The following is an 18,914-nucleotide window of genomic DNA, read 5'->3' as shown; positions in this document are numbered from 1 at the left end:
GATTTTGAAAATGTTTAATTTACTTTCAACAGGAACAACTGTGGCAGGTTGGTTCAATGGATCTTCTTCTGACTGTCCATGGTTCTTTTTTTGTTTCCCAGTTCCAAGTGCCCAGATGGCAAATGACATGAAAATAAACAGAATCTACAGGAAATTTAGGAGCCAATTTATTCAAGGTTTGGTCCATTAAAACAACATGAAAGGAATAAACGTTGAAAACCTGCTGTGCAATTTATCAAGGTAGTGTGCAACGGTTTGCAACCAGAGATGCAGAGTATATACTGCAATGAATACACAGTTTTCAATCATACTTTGGGTTCATTTTGACCACAATTATTGTTTAGCATTTCTGTGTCATTTATGTTGCAGTTGTTGTTGAGTATAATTTCAAACTTTTGATCATGTTTAATCAAAAACAGGGTGCAACACATGCATCTTGGTGCACAATGCAATACTACGACAGTATGTATAAATGTCTCTATGAGCCCGTGATAGTTTTTCTTATTCCATTTCTCAAGTGGCCTGATAAGACACTCGCTTCCTCTCTGCTCATCTTCCATGACTCACGCCACCTCTTGCTGATTTCAGATCACCCATGATATCTCATTCATCTGCCAAATTAGAAAAGAGCAACCATTGTTGGTGATGATGCGCCTCTATTCACAAATCTATTTTTAGCCACAGAGCCAAAGTGCTGCACAGCTCTAGCACGGACACCTGAATAGCACTGACTCACGCACCTATTGTCTGCTGTCCCTCTGTGGGGAGAACCTTTGTCCTTCCCTACTCTGCTCCAGCATACATGCATTCTGGCTTTCTCTTGCCACTCATCTGAAACAAAAATAGAAAAAACAGGCCTTTAACATTTCCCCTCTCCTTCTATTTTAAGCCAACTTGACAGTAAATTTGGCCTGTGAGAGAAGATGTGATAATGCTGATGATGGGAACTGCCCTTCCTTCTGTTCTGCTTCCGCCATAATGAGCAGAAGTGTTACTATTAAGTAACACGTTCCATTGTGTTAGTTTGTGTAATGACTGGCGAGCTCACATTTCCAGCTCAAGCACTTCTACTAGTGCTGCTGGCCCGGGAACCTCATCATGCCTGGAAGGTCTCACCAGGGAGTCATCCTCACCTAAACCTGCTGCTGCAGAGGTTCTACACTTGGATTATCCCCAGTATCTCTATTAGGTTCTATTAGGTTTTCTTTGCATGTGACTATTCCATTTTGTCCATGTTTTTTAATTGTCAGTTTTCATCCTTAAGAGAGAGGTCAAATGTTCTCTTTGGTGCATCTCCTCTATGAGTTCGGTCCAACATCTTTGAGCTGGTGCAGCCACCTCCAGCCAATTCACTGCAATGGTCTTTTTAGTTGCAAGTGTAAAGATTCTAAACAATTTTTCCTTTTTTTTTTTGCAAATATGAAGGCACGAGTTCCCGCAAAAATGCCCAAGGGTCTCTTAACACGTGATCTCCAAAAATCCTCTCAAGTACTTGGCTGTGCACTGCACATTGAATGCCATTCTCTGAGATTTTTAGCTCCTACTCCCATATTGCTTTAACATGCGATGTGTGAACCATTGCTTTTCTGGTAGCTGCTATGCATTTTAGAAACATTTTTTGAAGGTAATTCTCTATAAGCATCCTTTATACACTAATAAACAATTACGTTTTCAGTGTGGCACTTTCATAATAGCAGAATTAGTCAGAAAGAAGAGTAGAATGGTCTGCTTAGTGGCTATTGTGAGACGGTTAGTTTGCTGGACATGATGCATTCACAACATCATAAAATAATGCATCCTGGAGTCATTTTTACATTCCAGTATTTAACTTTGAAGACCTTAAAAAACTTTCTGCTCCTCAGAATGAGTCCCATACTACTAGATTCAAATATTTTGAAGTAGCTGCAGCAACTTGACACTCATCTTATCTCGAGTTCAAATTTACTGTTGGAGGCCTGGTTGTTTTAAATGCACAGCAAAAACCCACAAATAATCAAACAAGTCTGCAGGATCTTGTTCAAATTTTAATTCAGTCAACAGAACAATACCTTTGAATTATTCACAATAAATAAAATGAACATGGAGAAAACATCAGTTAGTGGACAACATGTTGTGTCGCCCTCCAGATAATATTAATAATTAACAGAGAAAATATTCCCTTTAGCAAAGTGACCAGCCTTAAATACAGATAAATAGATGTGCAGTGAAGGAAATGTTCCCATTTGGTCGCGCCGCTCCAGAGTACATGTCCTCCTGACTGCTCCAGTGTGCTGCAGTCGTCTGCTGGCAGCATGCTGTGCCTGTGCTTCTCCACCACGTGTGCACGTCCCCTCACATGATTCAGTTTCCAGTAAAGGCGTCTCTATTTCTCCCTCTCTCTCTCTCTCTTTCGGCAGAACAGGGCGCAGTCAGTTGTTGGAAATCCTGTAAGCCAGACTGCTGACTCACTGCTTCCTGGGCCCACAGGTTCACCCTGACCTGCTGATATGTGTTGGGACGCTTCCTCCTGTTCTTGTTTTCCGGCCCCTCCTGAGTCTCTCTCTGGTTCCCTCCGGGACTCGTTCCAAACACAGACATGGGTGCAGGCCGGGGCGCGAATGATTTACTTTTGAATGCACATAGACACGGTTCAAATCCAGACGGGCTTCATCGGTCGGGCAGGTTGATCACCGGCACCCATTGATCCAAACACCGGCTGTCGCTGCAGAATCTGTGAACCTTGCTCAGAGCAGGGTCCTTGCACAGGGAGGACTGAGGATTCTGCAGACAGGAAACACAGGTCACCACTGGGACTATCTCATGCATTCATATTGCACCCAGGAGGGAGCACTCACCCTACAACCAGAGGTGAAGTGAGTGAGTCACATATTGACACTTACCGTGACCAGAACACAGTGCAGGTCAGCGGGCTCCCCGCCTGGTTTCCCCCCGCCCACTATTTCTGCCAGCCGCCTCATGTTGCTGACACGCAGGATGTTGATGTCATTCTCGCAGCAGAAGGCCTGAATCAAGGTGAAGTGAATCTGGAGCGCCACATCCTCTTCATCATCCGTGGCCAGAAGACACAACACCACATTGTCTGGATCCCTGAGGGCAGTGGAAAAAGGGAAACTCGTGAGAAGATGTTCGTCAGTGCCGCTTTCAGGACGCCAACGGTCACAACAGCACTTACGCATTTAGGGATTTCGCTGCTTCGTAGACTCCGATGGTGATGCAACCCTGAGGCAACGCGGTGCTCAGCACCTCCTCTAACGCTTTGGCCACCGATTCCATCCTGGAAATAGCAACCCATTATTTCAGCAACCGAAACTCAAACTTTGGAGAAGTCAACTCCGCATCAGCCACAGTAGTCTGATAGGAATTCCAACGTAATTCCAAAGTAACGTGATCTCATTATCAGGACGCATTTCAAACAAAAGTATATATAATGAAAATGACTGTCTTTTTAATATATCGGACAGTGAGATATTTGCAAGGAAGTTCCGACATCTCCACTTCAACACCAAATAATATCATTCGGGACAAACAGCAAATGCATTGACTAGTAGATATTTACCTTTCTGATGAGTTTTCTCCGCTGGTTTCCTCAAAAGTCATGTTGCACATCCAAGCGGCGTGTTGTTGGAGAATATCCAGGGCGAAGTGCAGCAGCTGAGATTGTCACGCTAGTCTGAGCCGGGTGCACTCGCCAGATCCGAGAACCCCTTCCCGCTCATTTGCATAACCCCGCCCCTTGTGCTCACATGGTACGCATGCGCTTCAATGAAGACACGGACCACTCTATCGACAGCGACATCCAGCGGCATCATTACTGCAAATACGTTAACATATTGAAACAAGCCAACAGAGATAAGATAGTACTTTATTTTATTCGTCCAAGCCTGCGTGAAAGCAAATATCTATTACATCTACTAAATATATGTAATGCTATTACAATGCTATTATTACCCAAACATACTTTACACTTTTATGACTGTTAGAATAATAATAACAATAACAAGAATCAGTTACAGAAGTCCTAAAATGTGAGACTGCAGACATTATACTGGCGTATCTTTTGGAAACTTGTGATATGTTTTACGTTTTTGTTTCAGGAACTGCTGCAGAAATCTTCTGTGAATATTCCTGCTATGTTGTTTTAGCTGTAATGTACAGTATAGATAATACCAGTTAATACATAGCGTATGTGGACAATTAGTTTTAGGTCCTAAAACTACATGACAACAAGACTGACAGTCTCCGGCAGCTGGTTGGCTTCATGCATAGCAACATGGCAGAGTGAATGCAAATGTTTATCGGAACCTTCTTCATCAACAGATGGTTCCTCACCCGCAGTGTTCATCCAGGGCAATGTTCCATGTCACACAGCGGAAGGGGGAAAGCAGTTCCCTGAAACTGAAAACATTGAAATAATGACATGACCCAAAGTCCTGATCTCAACCCAGGAAGAAACCCATTACAGTCACTGAACGGTGGAGGAGACTGGAAGAAGAGTGGACCAAAGTCACACCAGAGTGTCCTGTGGCTGCAGGTGAATTCTGATTCAGAGCAGTAGCCTGTATATTTCCTACTAACTGGACTGTTGTAACCTTTAGACAATTTTGTGTGTGTGTGTGTGTGTGTGTGTGTGTGTGTGTATATATATATATATATATATATATATATATATATATATATATATATATATATATATATATATATATATATATATTCCAAAAAAAAAAGTTTTTTTGAGTTTGACCATGAGTTAAGACTGCTTTGGCGCCCCCCGTTGGCAAACAAGAATTTTCCCACCCGTCTTCGGCTGTTCGGCATTCATTGACAGTTAAGGAGACATTGCCCGATGTCAATATCCGTGGGAACTTTTCTCTAGTTACGAATTATAGAGCCGCATCTGTGTGATGGAACGGTTGTGGGATCCCTGAACGTCCAGAACCGGAGCCCAGGTCTGCCTTTTCTGCTGGAAACTCCACATCCTCTCACACCGACAACGTGGCAGAACTTTTTTTTCACGCGGAAAGTAGACGGGAGTGGGCGTCGTGACGCGGTAACTTAGATAGAAGTTTCGTACTATCTGTCATTACAGCCGTCGAACTTGCCAGGAGCGTGTTTGACCAGCAGACCAACAGCTCTGTTAGCGGGGATTGGACCCACTCCATGTCTGCCTGAGCGATCCAGCAGATCCTCACAGCTGCTCCGATGACACCATCGCCTGACCTTTACCCTCCTGTTATCATGTTGTGGCTTTCGCTTGAAAAACGTGGAAGAACTTTGTACCTGCAGATGTGAGCGGTGAGAAAGAAAGAGTCGCGCTCCAGAGTTTAAAATAAAAGCCGAGTTTGTAAGACATTTTGAATGTAGGTGAGTCATTACAGGGGTGGGTCAGCATGGATCACAGAGGGCACTCGATGACAGATTCTGGGCGTCGACACCGCGGGTCTGAAGAGCACAAGTACCGCCACCGGGATGGGGACCCCCGGACCTCTCGCCAGGATGCCCACTACAGGAGCCACTTCACCAGCCCTCAGCCACTGTATCAGTTCACCAGCCAGCACTATCACCACGACTACAGCCAGGCTGACCACTACAGACCTCCATCCAGGTGTGTTGTTTCATCGCTTGGAATATTTGCCACTCCTTTTTAATGGCGTGATTTGATTTTCAAGTCGCAGATGAAAAAATATATTTTAAACCTTGTTATTAATCTATAAATCACAGATCAAAATTAACATTGAAGGCTAACAGATTTATGTACAAGTGGACTAGCTATAATAGCTATAATATTATACATACTTGCTGAATCAAAAATGTATCTAACATTTGCAAATATTTATCAATATTGACAGTCAATTGCTATGTGAGTTAACTGAGCTTCATTCAAGCCAGTTTCCTTTCTGTGTGTTCTGTGTACGCTTGTGTGAGTCTCCTCAGCTCACTCTGGTTTCCTCCCAGAGTCCAAAAACATACACAGGTTGACCTGATGATACAATGTTCTCTATACATGTGTGTGAGTGAGTGTGTTGGTGTTGATAGACAAACCTCACCAAATTGTAACTTACTGCACAATATTCATGAATGCATTATCGAGGGAACTTATTGGCTTTCTTCTGCAATTTCTCTGCTCTCAGGTACGGCTACAACTACCCCCCCAACACTCACTGGGACTACAGGGAGAACTACGGCTACTATGAACAAGACTATTACAGAACACCCGCAGGACGTCCAGGTAGTCATGAGAGTGGCACAGTCTGGTTCTTACTGATGAGACGTCTATGTTGTGCAGAGGTTGGCCAGTGGGCTTCTTCGGAGTCATGGCGGTCAGACCACCAGCAGTATGGGGCGTACAGTCAGGAGCAGGCGGGGAACTGCAACGCACAAGAGGACAGGTGAACATGGACAAATTAAAAAATATTTATTTTCTGAAAATTTTCTTCGTTGAAGTATTAAAATAATTAGTTTGAAAACATTCTGAATATATCATGTTGCAGCTGATAAGGTGGACTATGTTATTGATTCAGCTGTTTGCCAGATGTCTGCCTTTCATCATTCAGTATAGTCAACATAAGTTAAAGTAAAACCTCCCTTCCCTACCTGTCACAGATAGGCAACAGTGAAAGGTCTTGTTTGTTCCTCAGAATTGAAGCAATTCAATTGTTCATGATGCAAGTAGTAGGGGCGTAAGAAAATATCGATCGAGTGATCTCTCAAATATCATGGTACTTGTTTCTGTAATGTTGTATTGATATTTTTGTTGCAATATCGCAATACGTCGTTGTGTGATATTATCTTGATATTTTAAGCTGTCTATATCACTTAATACATGGATATTTGGATATGCTGCAGCATGTGTAATGTGTTTATTACTAATACTTTCCTTTTGGCAGTTATTTTGTTTAGTGCAAAATTTGTCTAACTAGACTGACATAAGTTTTCATTCAGATGATAATGTCGTGCATTATATGATTTTACCCTGTAAAATGATGGTTCTTGTTACAATGTATTGCTGAAACTATCGTAATATATTGTGTCACCGCTCCTGTATCAGGATACAAATCGTATTGCAAGATACCTGCCATTGCACAGCACGTGTTAATCCTAACATGACGGACGGACGGATTGATGGATTGAAATCTTTCAGGAAGGAACACCCGAGGGACAACTGGCACCAAGACAGCGCCTCACCTGAGAAGCAAGACACTTCTCCGTATTATCTCGGGACCCTGGAAAATTCCAAATACTCTGGCCTGTCGTCCAGCAGCTATGAACTGAGTCAGTACATGAACGGAGCCGAACACGGCGACACACAAACACATCTGCCTGCGGAGCAGGGTGAGTTCCAGATGATGAGACGCTGCTCAGACCGTTGCTTTCTTACAAGTTTCTCGCCAGCTTTTGCAGATGACCAAGTGACAGATACTCGTCCCAAGTTTTCTGTTCCACACTCAGTCGTCAGCTTTGGACCGGCCGGGCACCTGATCCGGGTCACTCCAGGAGCTTCCACACAGGAGCACATCAGCCAGGTGGAAATCCACAGTCTGGAGGTAAATTCAACATGCACAGTTCATTCTTAGATTTTTGTTTGAGATCTTACTTATTTAGACAGTCTGTGCCTTTAACTAATAAATGAGCATAGCAAGGCCTTAGAGAATAAGAAATAAGATCTGTAAACTTCTCAGACTGTGGATTAAAATCAACTCTATCATGGGCTTTTGCTGGTGAATTACAAATGAAACTGATACGCTCATAAGTGCATTCAAATGTTTGTTTCTGTGAGCAAAATAAATAACATATAATCAACAAAAAATATAAACGTGAAACGGGGATACTGTTTGTTGTAAACTCTTAAACTAAACCAAAAATATCCTACCTATCTATTTTTTTTCACGCTTCAGGTAATTTTTAGTGAGACCAAAGAACAGCAGGAGATGAACAACTACCCGGGGCCTCTCATAAGGTTCGCCGCATTATCATTGTCGCTTGTTTACATCGTAGCATGAGACTTGTGTTTTGGATTCAAAGGGGTGACTTTCACAAAGTAGATGCGATAGAATTTGCCGGACAGAGAGCAAGAGACTGCCGGAGAGACGACACGCTGCCGGACCGGAGCGCTGCATCCCTTCTCTGGAATCTGCTGATACTGCTGTGCAGACAGAATGGAGTAAGATCAGTTGTTGAAGCATTCAAACAATCATGTTTCACGAATGACTCATTTGTTTCAGCAAATAGTTGGGTCAGATATAGCAGAGCTGCTGATGGACGGATCAAACGCTGATGGGAGCTGGGAGAAGGAGAGCCCGACGCTCATCGATTTCAGCGAAGGCTTGAGTGATGAAGCTCCGCCGTGCCAAGGAGATGACTTGCTGACAGGGAGCTGGAGCAGCTTCTGCCCAGAGACATCTGAAAAGGCGCTGCGGAGCTACACACAGCTACTGCTGGCAGGAAGAAAGAAGGTGCGTCTGTCTTCTCTCACTATGCTGTGATTGTGTGTTTACAATGCTACAGTAACTGCTACTAATGCAATACTTTTTTAAAATTTAAACAACTTGAATTTTGATTTTTCTAAGTGCCAGACGTTCAGACATTACTTTTTTGGCCTGTAGGAGGCGCTGGAGTCAGCAATGAGCAGTGGCCTCTGGGGACATGCTCTTTTCCTTGCCAGCAAGATGGACAACAGGTCGTACACCACCGTGTTGACCAGGTGAACTCACATCTCTGGGTCAAGCTGTTATCTAAATTCCATTTGTTAATGCAAATGCAGAAGCTCTCACTTACTGATCCACGTTTAGCAAGACCATAACACCTATAAACACTTGTTTTTCTTCAGGTTTACAGGACAGATAACAGCCACCGACCCACTTCAGACTCTGTTCCAGATGCTCTCTGGCAGAGTCCCAGCTGCTGCCACGGTACAACACTCAAAACCACACACAAGCGACTCAAGCACTGTCATGTTTGTTTGTATTTTTTCTAGAATTGTGGTCTTCAAAAGTGGGGCGACTGGAAGCCCCATCTGGCCATCATGCTGTCCAATGAGACTGGAGATCCAGCCGTCCAGCGCAGAGCCATTATCACCATGGGAGACACTCTAGGTGAGGAGGACAAGGACAGTTGAGGTTCTTCACGAAGACAGTCTGATCATGTTCTTACCTCTCACCTAGCATCCCGTGGTCTCCTGCATGCGGCCCACATCTGCTACCTGACAGCTGGTGTTCCTTTTGGGGCATATACTCAGGAAACTGCAAGAGTGGTGTTACTGGGCAGCAGCCAAAGGTCGGCGTCACCTGAACGCTTTTCCATTGGTGACACGGGTGTCATTTGCATTGATCTTTACAAAGCCGCATAGCCAAAAGGCCTTGTACTGTAGCCACTGTGTTATTGCTAATATTTGTCTGTTATTTTTAAGTATGAATATTTTATCTTTTTTTGCTGAGAAGCTGTTCACCCTGATTTTTGCATATATTAATGGTTGGGATTTTTCCAACCAAAAAAATGCATGAACAAATACATTTCTAGGGCTTGTAAAAAAAAAAAAAAGTGTATTCACAGCTGTACTGTAATTACACCAAGACAATTCTTTTATTCACTCAAGTAGAATTGTTCTCTTCCAGTCAGCCTTTCAGATGCTTCTCCACAAACTTGGCCATCCGCTGCACGGAGCTGTATGAGTACTGCCAGACACTAGGAGGAAAGCAAACATCAATACCGTCTTTTCAGGTGGTGGACATCAATATTTGTGGTTAGAATCAAACATTAAATGAATGTGATGAATAATGCTCCTCTGTTATCAGGTGTACAAGTTCCTTTATGCCACACGACTGCTGGACTGTGGACTTGCAGCTCAAGCGTTCCACTACTGCGAGGTGATAGCACGAGCACTGGTCAGAGAGCCAGAGTGCTTTCCTGTGTTGACTGAGGAAGTTGTGAAGGTAATCTTTTCTGTTTGTTAAAAAGCACAAGTGATTTACTTTCACACATAACTTACAAGCTTCAGGAGTCATTAAGGTGGTCTTGAAGAGATGAGACAAAGATGGTTGAGCCCAAACCGCTCTTGGTGAACAACATTATTGGCATTTCGAATAATCTCTGATGATCAGTGTAATATCTTGTTCCCAGCTTGCTGACAGACTAAGACTCACAGAAGGTCAATTCAACAACTCAGGACTCACAGAGCTGGAGCCCAGCTGGCTGACTGAGCTGCGTCACAGGAACAACAGTCTGCAGGTTAGTCATTGGACACGTTTATTTACTCATTCAATTTGTTTATTTTAATTCATGTCCTGTGTAGTCATTAACTTCTTATGCCAAAAAATAAATGCAAGCGCAAAGGAACAATGATTTTGGTCATTTCTTTGTTGTCCACGGTGTTAAGTATTAACTGTGGTCAGCTCCGACAGTCGTCATGGCGACGCTTCAGTGGCGTGTGAATCAAAGTCTGCATACAGTGTTGAACTTTTTGGATATTATTATAAGTGTTGGAGAGCAAGAATAGATTTGCAGTTTACGATGAGTGTTCAACCAAACTATTTACAGCATTCTGTTTACATTATTAGCCTATTATGTAATGAAATTGTTTGTTTTTATTAGTATTTTTTACATATTTATTATTTCAAAGCAAAGTCTAAAAATATAAAAACATCATCTAAACATTTACTTTCTGTGAAAAACATGTACACAAATGTGTTCCCAACTGTTTATGCAGTATTTTAGAAAAATGTGTATCTTATATTCGGTATTCCGCCTAGCATTTTGAATTGTATTCAACCTCATCCACAAATTCTCATTTTGGTGCCCCCCTACTTATTTATTATATATGACCTAATCATGTTGCATTTTTTAAAGTTGAGTTCCACGTAGTTTTTTTTTTAATTCCCTGTGCTATTTGGGATGAGATGAGACTGAGGTATAATTACTAAACTTAAACGAAAAAACACAAAAAATTGATGTTGTACAGATGTGTACAGTTCATTGGTACGATTGTTATCCCTATTACTATATGAACGAAAAGTGTCCTAATGTGAGTCCTTAAGAAGCTAGAGACTGAATTTGAAAATACTCTTTGTGAGTACGTAAGCTGAAAGTCATGACACAAGGAATAAAATAAATCAAATGAAATAAAAAAGGTGTGAGACGGTGAGTTAATGTAACAGTACATCTCGGAGTAAACACCAAGCCCACGTGTCTTTTTCAGACAGGAAGTTGGATAGAAACTCATCCCTCCTATCACGAAACACCTTCATTCCTTGATGATTCTGGAACATTTCCAGGCAAGTCTTCACTTGTATTCGGACATCTAAGAAACGCTTTCCTCCACAGGCTGGCAATATTCTGTTTTCACTCTCCTCACAGACTGTGACGTCGACAGTCTGCAGTGTGACAGTCAGAACTCAGCGACCAGCCATGTGTATGACAGTGTTGCAGAGAATCAGGGACCTTCTGTGAGTCATAATGAAGACCAAAGTAGGGAGATGGCAGCTCTGCTGCTGGCTGACAGACGAGCTGACGAATGGTTTGTGCCAGTGCTTTCTTTTTATGGTTCTTTTGGCCAGCAAGTGTAGCTGACCTGCCTCCTGTTTGAGTCAGGAGGGCTGTGAAAACCCAACAGCAATGTGAAAGATGGACGGAGACACATCAGGGTTCAAATGAACTGTCAGGGTTATTACACTTAACTCGGAAGTTAAAACATGATTATATTGGTGTTTCAAAGTAAAGACAAACTTCTTCTTCTTGTGTATTATTTGAAGTACAGGTATGGAAACATAGCATCACGTTTGTTAATATGACCGTTTCCTCCAGATCAGTACCAAAGAGAACAATATTTTAAATTCCTGATAAATGTTATCAGTAGGTAAAAGAATGTAACACAAATGTTCTGTGACCTGTGCAGAGCTGTGACCTATCTATCTATATGGTTGCATCCCTGTGAGCAGCTTGTTAGAATGTTCCTTGATATGAATCCTTGCATGCACAAAAATAACAATCACCCACTCCAATTAAAAACATTAAAAACCTAGGAGTTGGTAACATACACACACACAAAACAAAAAACATTTAACGAAGTCAGTACTAAACTGTAGTATTTTTTTTTACTCCCCCGTTGTTGCTTGCCTTCTAGAAAAGGAGGAATGGGCGGCTATTCATCCACTGTAATGCAGTGTAATAAGGAGTATTACAGCGGCTAGTTTTTCATGTTTAGCTGCCGTCCTGTCTTTGTACCTCTGAGACTTTATATTTTTGTCTCATCCTAAACCAGAAATTGACTTGAGAAAGTGAACATTTAATACATCAGAAAACGGCATCCTTTGTCTCACTCTTCCTCTCGTGTCATCCAGGCCGGCAGTGAGCGGCACAGCACCATTGGCTTCAGCTCCTTTTGCTGCCTCAGCTGCATGGAACCAAGACTCAAGTTATCCCAGCGCAGACACTGTTCAGGTCACAGCCATCGTCCCTGGCTGTCCTCAGAGTGACTTACCATCTGCAGCAGAGGGTGAGCAGGATTATTCTCTGCCGTCTCAGGGATGGGGACACTTTAGTAAATTCTTGTACATCTTGCAGTTGCTGAGCCTCCTTCAGAAACAAACACAGTGAGTCCAGTTCATTATCTATCACCTTAAAACTCTCAGGTGTTGCGCAGGGGAGTACTAATGGATGCTTTTATATTCATCTACCATCCGTTAGCTTGCCCCTTCTGACATCTCGTCGTTTTTTCTCAGTAAACTTAAGTGGTCATTTTTGGTTTCCTTGTCAAGATGCCGGATGTTCTACTGCATCAGAACCTGCCAGAGAATCCTGGATACTCCCCACAGACCACGGAGGCCCTGACACAGGTCTGGTGTTCTTGTCATGTGTGTACAGTTAGAGCCTGTTAGCACGTGTCTGCTCACCAGCGCTCCAAGCCTGGGTGGTTCAGCGGATGGTTCAAGTCCAAGCCCAAAGAAAAGGAGAGTTTGGAGCAGCACAGTCCAGCAGGAGTAGTAAGTGAAATCGTGATTTCACTTTATATTGGGGAAGCTCTCAGTTTAATAAGCCAAAATACTGTACTTCTGTTGATAGGTGTCGCCTCACCATTCAGACTCCAGTCCTTCACCTCCCACTATCAGTGCACCGCCGGGCCAGACAGCTCCCACTGGGATCAATCCCTTCTCAAGAAAAGCTGGTGAGTCTGAAGGCAGAGTTCCAAGCTTCAATGTGCCATGTGCCAAACATAAATTAAGAGATTTTTTTATGTAGATCTTTGAATTTGTTTTTACTTCTAATCATTTCTATTAATGGGTTTTCAATTATTGAATTGTGCTAGTTAATCTCACTTCAAAACCAGATTATTCTCAATTATTTTTTGTTAAATTCAAAATTGTTATATTTCTGGTAAAATCGGTTTTGTTTTAATGAGAATTATTTATTTATTGTGGCAAAATGGCTTTTTTAAAATTATCGATTTATGGCTTTCCATATTTGCTCAGGTATTTTTCACTCAGTAACATCTTATATTCTGACTCAATAAAAAAGTGTTTTTTTTATATTTTTATTGTTCCCCAGCACCTACCCTTCTACTTTAATCTAAAGGAATAGTCGTACTAACCTGTCCTTTCTATATTGACATTTTGTTTGATGAATTTGGGGTAAATAACTGTTCTTATTTATATATATTTATAACTGTTCTTTAAGTTTACATTTATTTTGGAACATTGTTTAATTATAATGTTGTTTCATCAAAGTTATGTCCTTTTAATATCCAACTGGATTACTACGAAGACTTTCCAGTGATATAAGATAATGTTAAAGCAAATTCTCTTAAAGTGTTCTATGTTTCTCAACCAACCTTTACATTTATTTACATCATTTACCTTTGGTTATCAAAACAGAATGGTTGCACTAAGCAGGAACTCCACTGCCTGCGACCTTCAAAAGTGAGTGTTAGGTGTATAAATCACGAGGCAACATCAAGGTCATAGTAAAATGGTAAAGACAATAATATCAAGAGGAAAGTGAGGCTGAAGGAGGCGACGATGGCACTAGCAAAGTTTGCAACGGGGAGGAAGAAGGTGCAGTGTCAGAGCAGAAGAGCAACTCAGTGACTGAAGTTACTGAGTTCATGGGATTGATTGGCTGAGCTCCACAGCCAGGTCCAGGAACGAACAACAAAACTTCAAATGCTAACAGCATTGCACCAGATGCTGACAACGCTGAATCAGGTTCTGAAAACAGAAGATTCAACCCGGGTGCAGGACAGTAGTGTGGGAAGAATGAATGTATGAATGCTTATTTCAATCTCCCCTAATACATTGTAAATGTCTTAGATGACAAATGATGTGACATTTGGATAACTTTAATATCACTTGGCTTCATAATTGTCACATTGCAGACAATTCTGTTGGCTTTTCTTCTTACATTTTATAGATTGAAAAGGAGCAGAGTGAAGAACAATTCTTATAATTTCTGCCCTTATTTCTACTTTTCCCAATTTTTCGGAACAGTGGTTGTGTGCAGCACTGTGTTAACTTAGAAGCCATCTGATATAGTAGTTATACAAATGTCATATAAGATATCATGTCGTACATTTGCAATGTGTTCGAGGAGATGAAACATGCATACATTTAAAATAATATTTTCCCTCAGACCATCAAAAATACATGGTTTTGGTAAAGTATCCTTTCACTTGCCATATTCAGGCGTGTTATTTATTTATTTTTTGCTGGACTATTCTTGTCATCCTAGGCCTTTATTTAAAATAGCATGTCATCCATGTTCATAACCGACGGGGATTCCATTCCTGTCACATGAACCATTCTGTTCTCAGGTGTTCAGGAATTGTTGGACTCCAGTTGGAGTTGTTAATACTTTTCCTGAGGATGATCCTTCAGTCTTGGCCACAGCAGGCTGGTGACACAGTTGATACTCTCAGTTGGTGGCCTCACTCTGACCGAAATAAACAGCCAGTGTGACAGCCACAACCTGAATTTGTGTTTTGCTTGCAGGCCAGAAGCTCGGCTAGCAGCGACCCATCAGACCATCTGATGCAGGTAACACCATTTACATCCAGACATGTACTGCAAGACTTTGTACTTTTGCATTCATTTTTTTTCTTCAACATGAAAACAGGGAGAGCAACGTACCTCCACAAAATCCTGAAGCTTTCCACATTCTGCTGCGTCTGATATACTTGTGGGTGGGAGGCGTCGTAAAAAGGAGGCGCAAAGGATCATGAACCAGAGATGCAGACAGGAGCAATGTTAGTTCCTGAGCCCTCAAAATAGTTGACAGAAGACCCCTATCCTCTTACTGCAATGGGCTGACTCATAGATATAATAGGTGTGAGTATAATTCAATTTCATTCAGGACTTTGTATATTCAATGCACAAAATAGGAAGATGAAGGTTGCATACACACATGCTCTGGTTTTCAGCTAAAATATCGGGTCCATTTCTGTACTAATGTTATTATTTACTCTTAATATTTCCTAGTCTACCAAATTCAAACTCATTTCTAAAGCAATCCAAAACCTACACTGGTGACCAGTTGCTCCTGTAATGTGATGCCTATAAAAGATCTATCGTTTCTGCAGGACTGGTGTGTGATAAACACACAAATGTCTCACGAAGTATCAGCTGTGCAAGCTTGATGATGACGCATGTGAAAAAAAAACAGCTAAGAATGAGCGGTATCCAGGCGTGGGTACCGGGAAAGACTTTTATGTGACGGAGAGTCAACATTCCTGTAGTTCTAATTTCAGAGTGTTTACATGCTCACAATTTTGACGGTTCCTATTTCAGACTAAGGGCTGTTAAAAGCGCGACTACACTTGTATGTACTGTTGTTAACACAATGTATATCCATGCATGACACTCTAATAAGAGAACAGGTAGAAGCTACTCATGCCTGTTTGTAATCTGAGTACCATCTGTATAACAGTGACTTGGTTTTGTAAATGTTGCATGTCTTATTAATTTATTTGTTGAACAAATTGACAAAAGTGAAATGTAAAAGCAAATATTACATTGGCTTGCGACATAAAAATGGATGAACACAACAACGTCGATTTTGTTTGTTTTCTTTTTTATGTACCTGGATCAGTTTTTCCAGCTCAAACAGTCTGGTGCTTCAGCACGTGCTGAGAAAGTTTGGCAGCACACCGGAACGACATGTTACAGTCCACGCATACGAAGATCCTCTCCCCACAGGTCTGCTGCTCATGCTGCTCCAGTGTGCGGATGTGACTGAAATTCTTGCTGCAGCTTGCGCACCTGTGTGGTTTCTCTTTGCTGTGGGTGAACTGGTGACGCACCAGCCGGGATGCCTTTGCGAATGCCACGCCGCAGTCCTCGCACTTGTGAGGCCGCTCTCCACTGTGAATGGCCTCATGCTCTGCTAAGTTTGAAGATTTGGTGAAGCCCTTGGAGCACACCTGGCAGACGTAGGGACGCACGCCGGCATGAATCTTCCGGTGCTCAGCTACGCGACTGGCCAGACGGAAGGTCTGCCCACAGTCAGGGCAGGAGAAAGGCCGCTCGCCTAGGTGCTTCCGTTCATGCCGTTTCAAAGACAGAGGTTTGTTGAAGGTTTTCTCACAGTGTGTGCAAGGATACGGTTTGTCATTGATGTGCATGTTGCGCTCATGCTTCCGGAGGTCAGAGGATCTTATGAAATCTTTTCCACAGGAGGCGCAGACATAGGGCTTTTCACCAGTGTGTGTGCGAATGTGCTTGCGATAGTCTGAGGACCAGATATAGGTCTTGACACAGAAAGGGCAGTGGTATGGTCTTTCACCGGTGTGGAGGCGCTTGTGCTGCTGCAGCGTTCCCTGGTGAGAATAAGACTTGCCACATATATCACATACATGTGGCTTGAGGCCAGAGTGCGTTTGGAGATGACTCTGCAGATTGCAGAGCTTCTTAAAAGCCCAGGGACAGTGGGTGCATGTATAGGGTCGCTCGTCCGTGTTGATCCTGCTGCGTCTCTTCATAGCTACAAGAAGTCGAGGGATCTTATCATCAGCACACTTTTTAAGCGCTTTCTTATCGGAAGCCTTCCTGACCTTTGTTGCTTTTGCACCCTCACCCACTTCAATGGCTTCCACATTTAGCTTCTTCAATTCAGGTTTCTCACTGGCGTCTTGCAATGCCATTGTTAACACTGGGCTGCAGCTTTTATCATCATTTGAACAACAGGTTTCGCTGTCCGAACCACTTGAGAATTCCTTTCCTGGTGAGAGTCCCGCAAACCTCTCCTCCAGGGAGCCGGAGGCAGTTCCAGGGTTGACGTGAAGTAAAGCAGTGTCTGAAGAGGAGTTTGATCCAGGGGATCCTGCAGCAGGCAGGTCAAAGCTCTGAGAGTTACTTAAGGAAAAGCGACGGCTGCGATTCCTCACTGAACGGTCGCTCATGTCGATCACTATGGTGGGTAAATCTTTGGCAGTGTAGCATGGACCAGTTAGCATTTTGAAGTTTCCTAAAAATGAAAACCAAATGTAAATCACCCACTTATTTTTTAAAGCTTTGTCACAACATACTTACATTACAGGATCAAGACTCTAAACTGTTGGAGTTGGACAATTTCAAGTTCAAATAAGGCGACAGGATTTTAATAAGATAATAAAACAACAATACTTCAGCAATATGTTTAACAATATCTCTTTTGGGTATTAAATTCACACAATCTCAGCATTCCAATGCAAACGAAAAGACACATTCACAACCAGTTTCAACAGGCAGTTCTGTTCAACACTCTCATTTTTATATTTCACCTGACCCATGCAATGCTTTGCAAATACAGTGAATAATTTAAACACCAGTGTTTAAAATAATAATAATAATAATAATAATAATAATAATAATAATAATAATAATAATAATAATAATAATAATAATAATAATAATAGATGCCTATTATCTAGAATCCTCAACACGTCTTCACTTGAAAAGCACCACTCACCCGAGCTGATCAGCTCCACTGCCTCCTCTCAGCAGTGGCGCTTGTAGGTGTAATGTGTCTCTGTAATCGCTGGTATGAGCATGTGGGCCCTGGCAACTGGGTGTCTCTGAATCAGCATCTAACAGCAAGTCAGTGCCGACTTTACTGAACTGACTCAGTTGAACTCAGTGATTTTAATTTTTCATTGCATTTGATTGATGCAATAAAAGTCATCAAGCTATATGAAGCAATGATGACTTTTTTTTATTATTATTATTTTATTTATTTGTTCCTTCATTAAGAACCATTTTCGTCGAAATATAATAAACAGCTGTTTTCGAAACGCTAGTGATAATACTAGTGCTCGAAGGGTCGCCGTCGTACAGAATTTCATGTGAAAACCTTGGTGAAAGAAAGTTCATTTACCGTGAAAGTTTGTCACTCATGACAACAGAGGGGCAATGTTGGTTTACATTAATCCTAAACAGCAGCGAAAAACAATGATCTCTTTTTTTATTCGGGCTTTTAACTGAAACAATGACCTGCCCTGTGATCATATATTTGAAATCCACGCTACTGGAAGCGTCACGCTACTTCCGTGTTTCCTTGTTACGTCACGTATGATGCAGAGCTTGTAGCGGGAGAAGCTTTTGCGTTTGGAATATAAAAAACTGTTTTAAAAAAAAAGATTTTGAAAATGTACCATGACGGAGAAAGGCGGATCCTGCTCGGCGACAGGTACTGTTCCTTATTTTTTTCCAGTGAAGCTAACTCGTGCACATATCAACAAGTGTGTGTGACCCATGACTGACGTGCTATTTACCGTGATAAAATCACCATTTTTAAAATGTAATAGTCGCCGCACAGTCACACATGGTATAGTCGCACAAGATGTGCCTTCATTCGTTGTTTGTTATTTGTAACACTTCCTCCTGTTGGCCGCATGATGTCAGCATCCACCAGCAATGTCTTCCAGAGTCTGTGGAAAATCCCCAGCACCCGACCAAAAC

At 42.1% G+C, this 18,914-nt stretch overlaps 3 protein-coding genes across 4 annotated transcripts; 1 reads left to right on the top strand and 2 right to left on the bottom strand.

Moving 5' to 3' along the window:
• Nucleotides 1–2,011: 2,011 nt before the first annotated feature.
• On the bottom strand, nt 2,012–3,703 carry gadd45ab (growth arrest and DNA-damage-inducible, alpha, b). The gene is made up of 4 exons (XM_053877821.1): nt 3,557–3,703; nt 3,173–3,274; nt 2,880–3,087; nt 2,012–2,760 (listed from the first exon to the last, which is right to left on the bottom strand). The coding sequence occupies exons 1-4, from the start codon at nt 3,604–3,606 to the stop codon at nt 2,647–2,649; spliced, it is 474 nt and encodes a 157-aa protein (XP_053733796.1). The 5' UTR covers nt 3,607–3,703; the 3' UTR covers nt 2,012–2,646.
• A 1,133-nt stretch (nt 3,704–4,836) lies between these two features.
• Nucleotides 4,837–16,009, top strand: sec16b (SEC16 homolog B, endoplasmic reticulum export factor). 2 transcript variants are annotated; one of them, XM_053885559.1, is made up of 24 exons: nt 4,837–5,602; nt 6,129–6,226; nt 6,284–6,386; nt 7,139–7,329; nt 7,399–7,541; nt 7,893–7,954; nt 8,020–8,158; nt 8,220–8,450; nt 8,601–8,698; nt 8,825–8,906; nt 8,972–9,089; nt 9,159–9,270; nt 9,609–9,714; nt 9,789–9,926; nt 10,114–10,221; nt 11,189–11,264; nt 11,347–11,506; nt 12,330–12,484; nt 12,553–12,581; nt 12,747–12,824; nt 12,885–12,971; nt 13,051–13,153; nt 14,973–15,017; nt 15,097–16,009. In XM_053885559.1, exons 1-23 carry the CDS (start codon nt 5,388–5,390, stop codon nt 14,987–14,989), a joined length of 2,649 nt encoding a protein of 882 aa, XP_053741534.1. In that variant the 5' UTR covers nt 4,837–5,387; the 3' UTR covers nt 14,990–15,017; nt 15,097–16,009. The 2 variants fall into 2 exon arrangements, with proteins under 2 accessions (XP_053741534.1, XP_053741526.1); XM_053885551.1 differs by having other exon boundaries at nt 7,390–7,541.
• A 69-nt stretch (nt 16,010–16,078) lies between these two features.
• On the bottom strand, nt 16,079–18,463 carry znf648 (zinc finger protein 648). The gene is made up of 2 exons (XM_053860297.1): nt 18,331–18,463; nt 16,079–17,442 (listed from the first exon to the last, which is right to left on the bottom strand). Exon 2 carries the CDS (start codon nt 17,429–17,431, stop codon nt 16,079–16,081), a length of 1,353 nt encoding a protein of 450 aa, XP_053716272.1. The 5' UTR covers nt 17,432–17,442; nt 18,331–18,463.
• Between the last annotated feature and the right edge of the window lie 451 nt (nt 18,464–18,914).

This window comes from Synchiropus splendidus, chromosome 1 (assembly GCF_027744825.2).
Source record: "Synchiropus splendidus isolate RoL2022-P1 chromosome 1, RoL_Sspl_1.0, whole genome shotgun sequence".
Lineage (NCBI taxonomy): Eukaryota > Metazoa > Chordata > Actinopteri > Syngnathiformes > Callionymidae > Synchiropus > Synchiropus splendidus.
This window is presented reverse-complemented; position numbering and strand designations above follow the sequence as displayed.

Coding starts and splice junctions, on each gene's coding strand:
- znf648 (XM_053860297.1), bottom strand. CDS start 17,431: ATGCTAACTGGTCCATGCTACACTGCCAAAGATTTACCCACCATAGTG.
- gadd45ab (XM_053877821.1), bottom strand. CDS start 3,606: ATGTGCAACATGACTTTTGAGGAAACCAGCGGAGAAAACTCATCAGAA. Junction 3,088..3,172: donor GCAGCGAAATCCCTAAATGC/GTAAGTGCTGTT, acceptor CACTGCCCTCAG/GGATCCAGACAATGTGGTGT. Junction 2,761..2,879: donor TGCACTGTGTTCTGGTCACG/GTAAGTGTCAAT, acceptor TCCTGTCTGCAG/AATCCTCAGTCCTCCCTGTG.
- sec16b (XM_053885551.1), top strand. CDS start 5,388: ATGGATCACAGAGGGCACTCGATGACAGATTCTGGGCGTCGACACCGC. Junction 6,227..6,283: donor AACACCCGCAGGACGTCCAG/GTAGTCATGAGA, acceptor TATGTTGTGCAG/AGGTTGGCCAGTGGGCTTCT. Junction 10,222..11,188: donor ACAGGAACAACAGTCTGCAG/GTTAGTCATTGG, acceptor TGTCTTTTTCAG/ACAGGAAGTTGGATAGAAAC.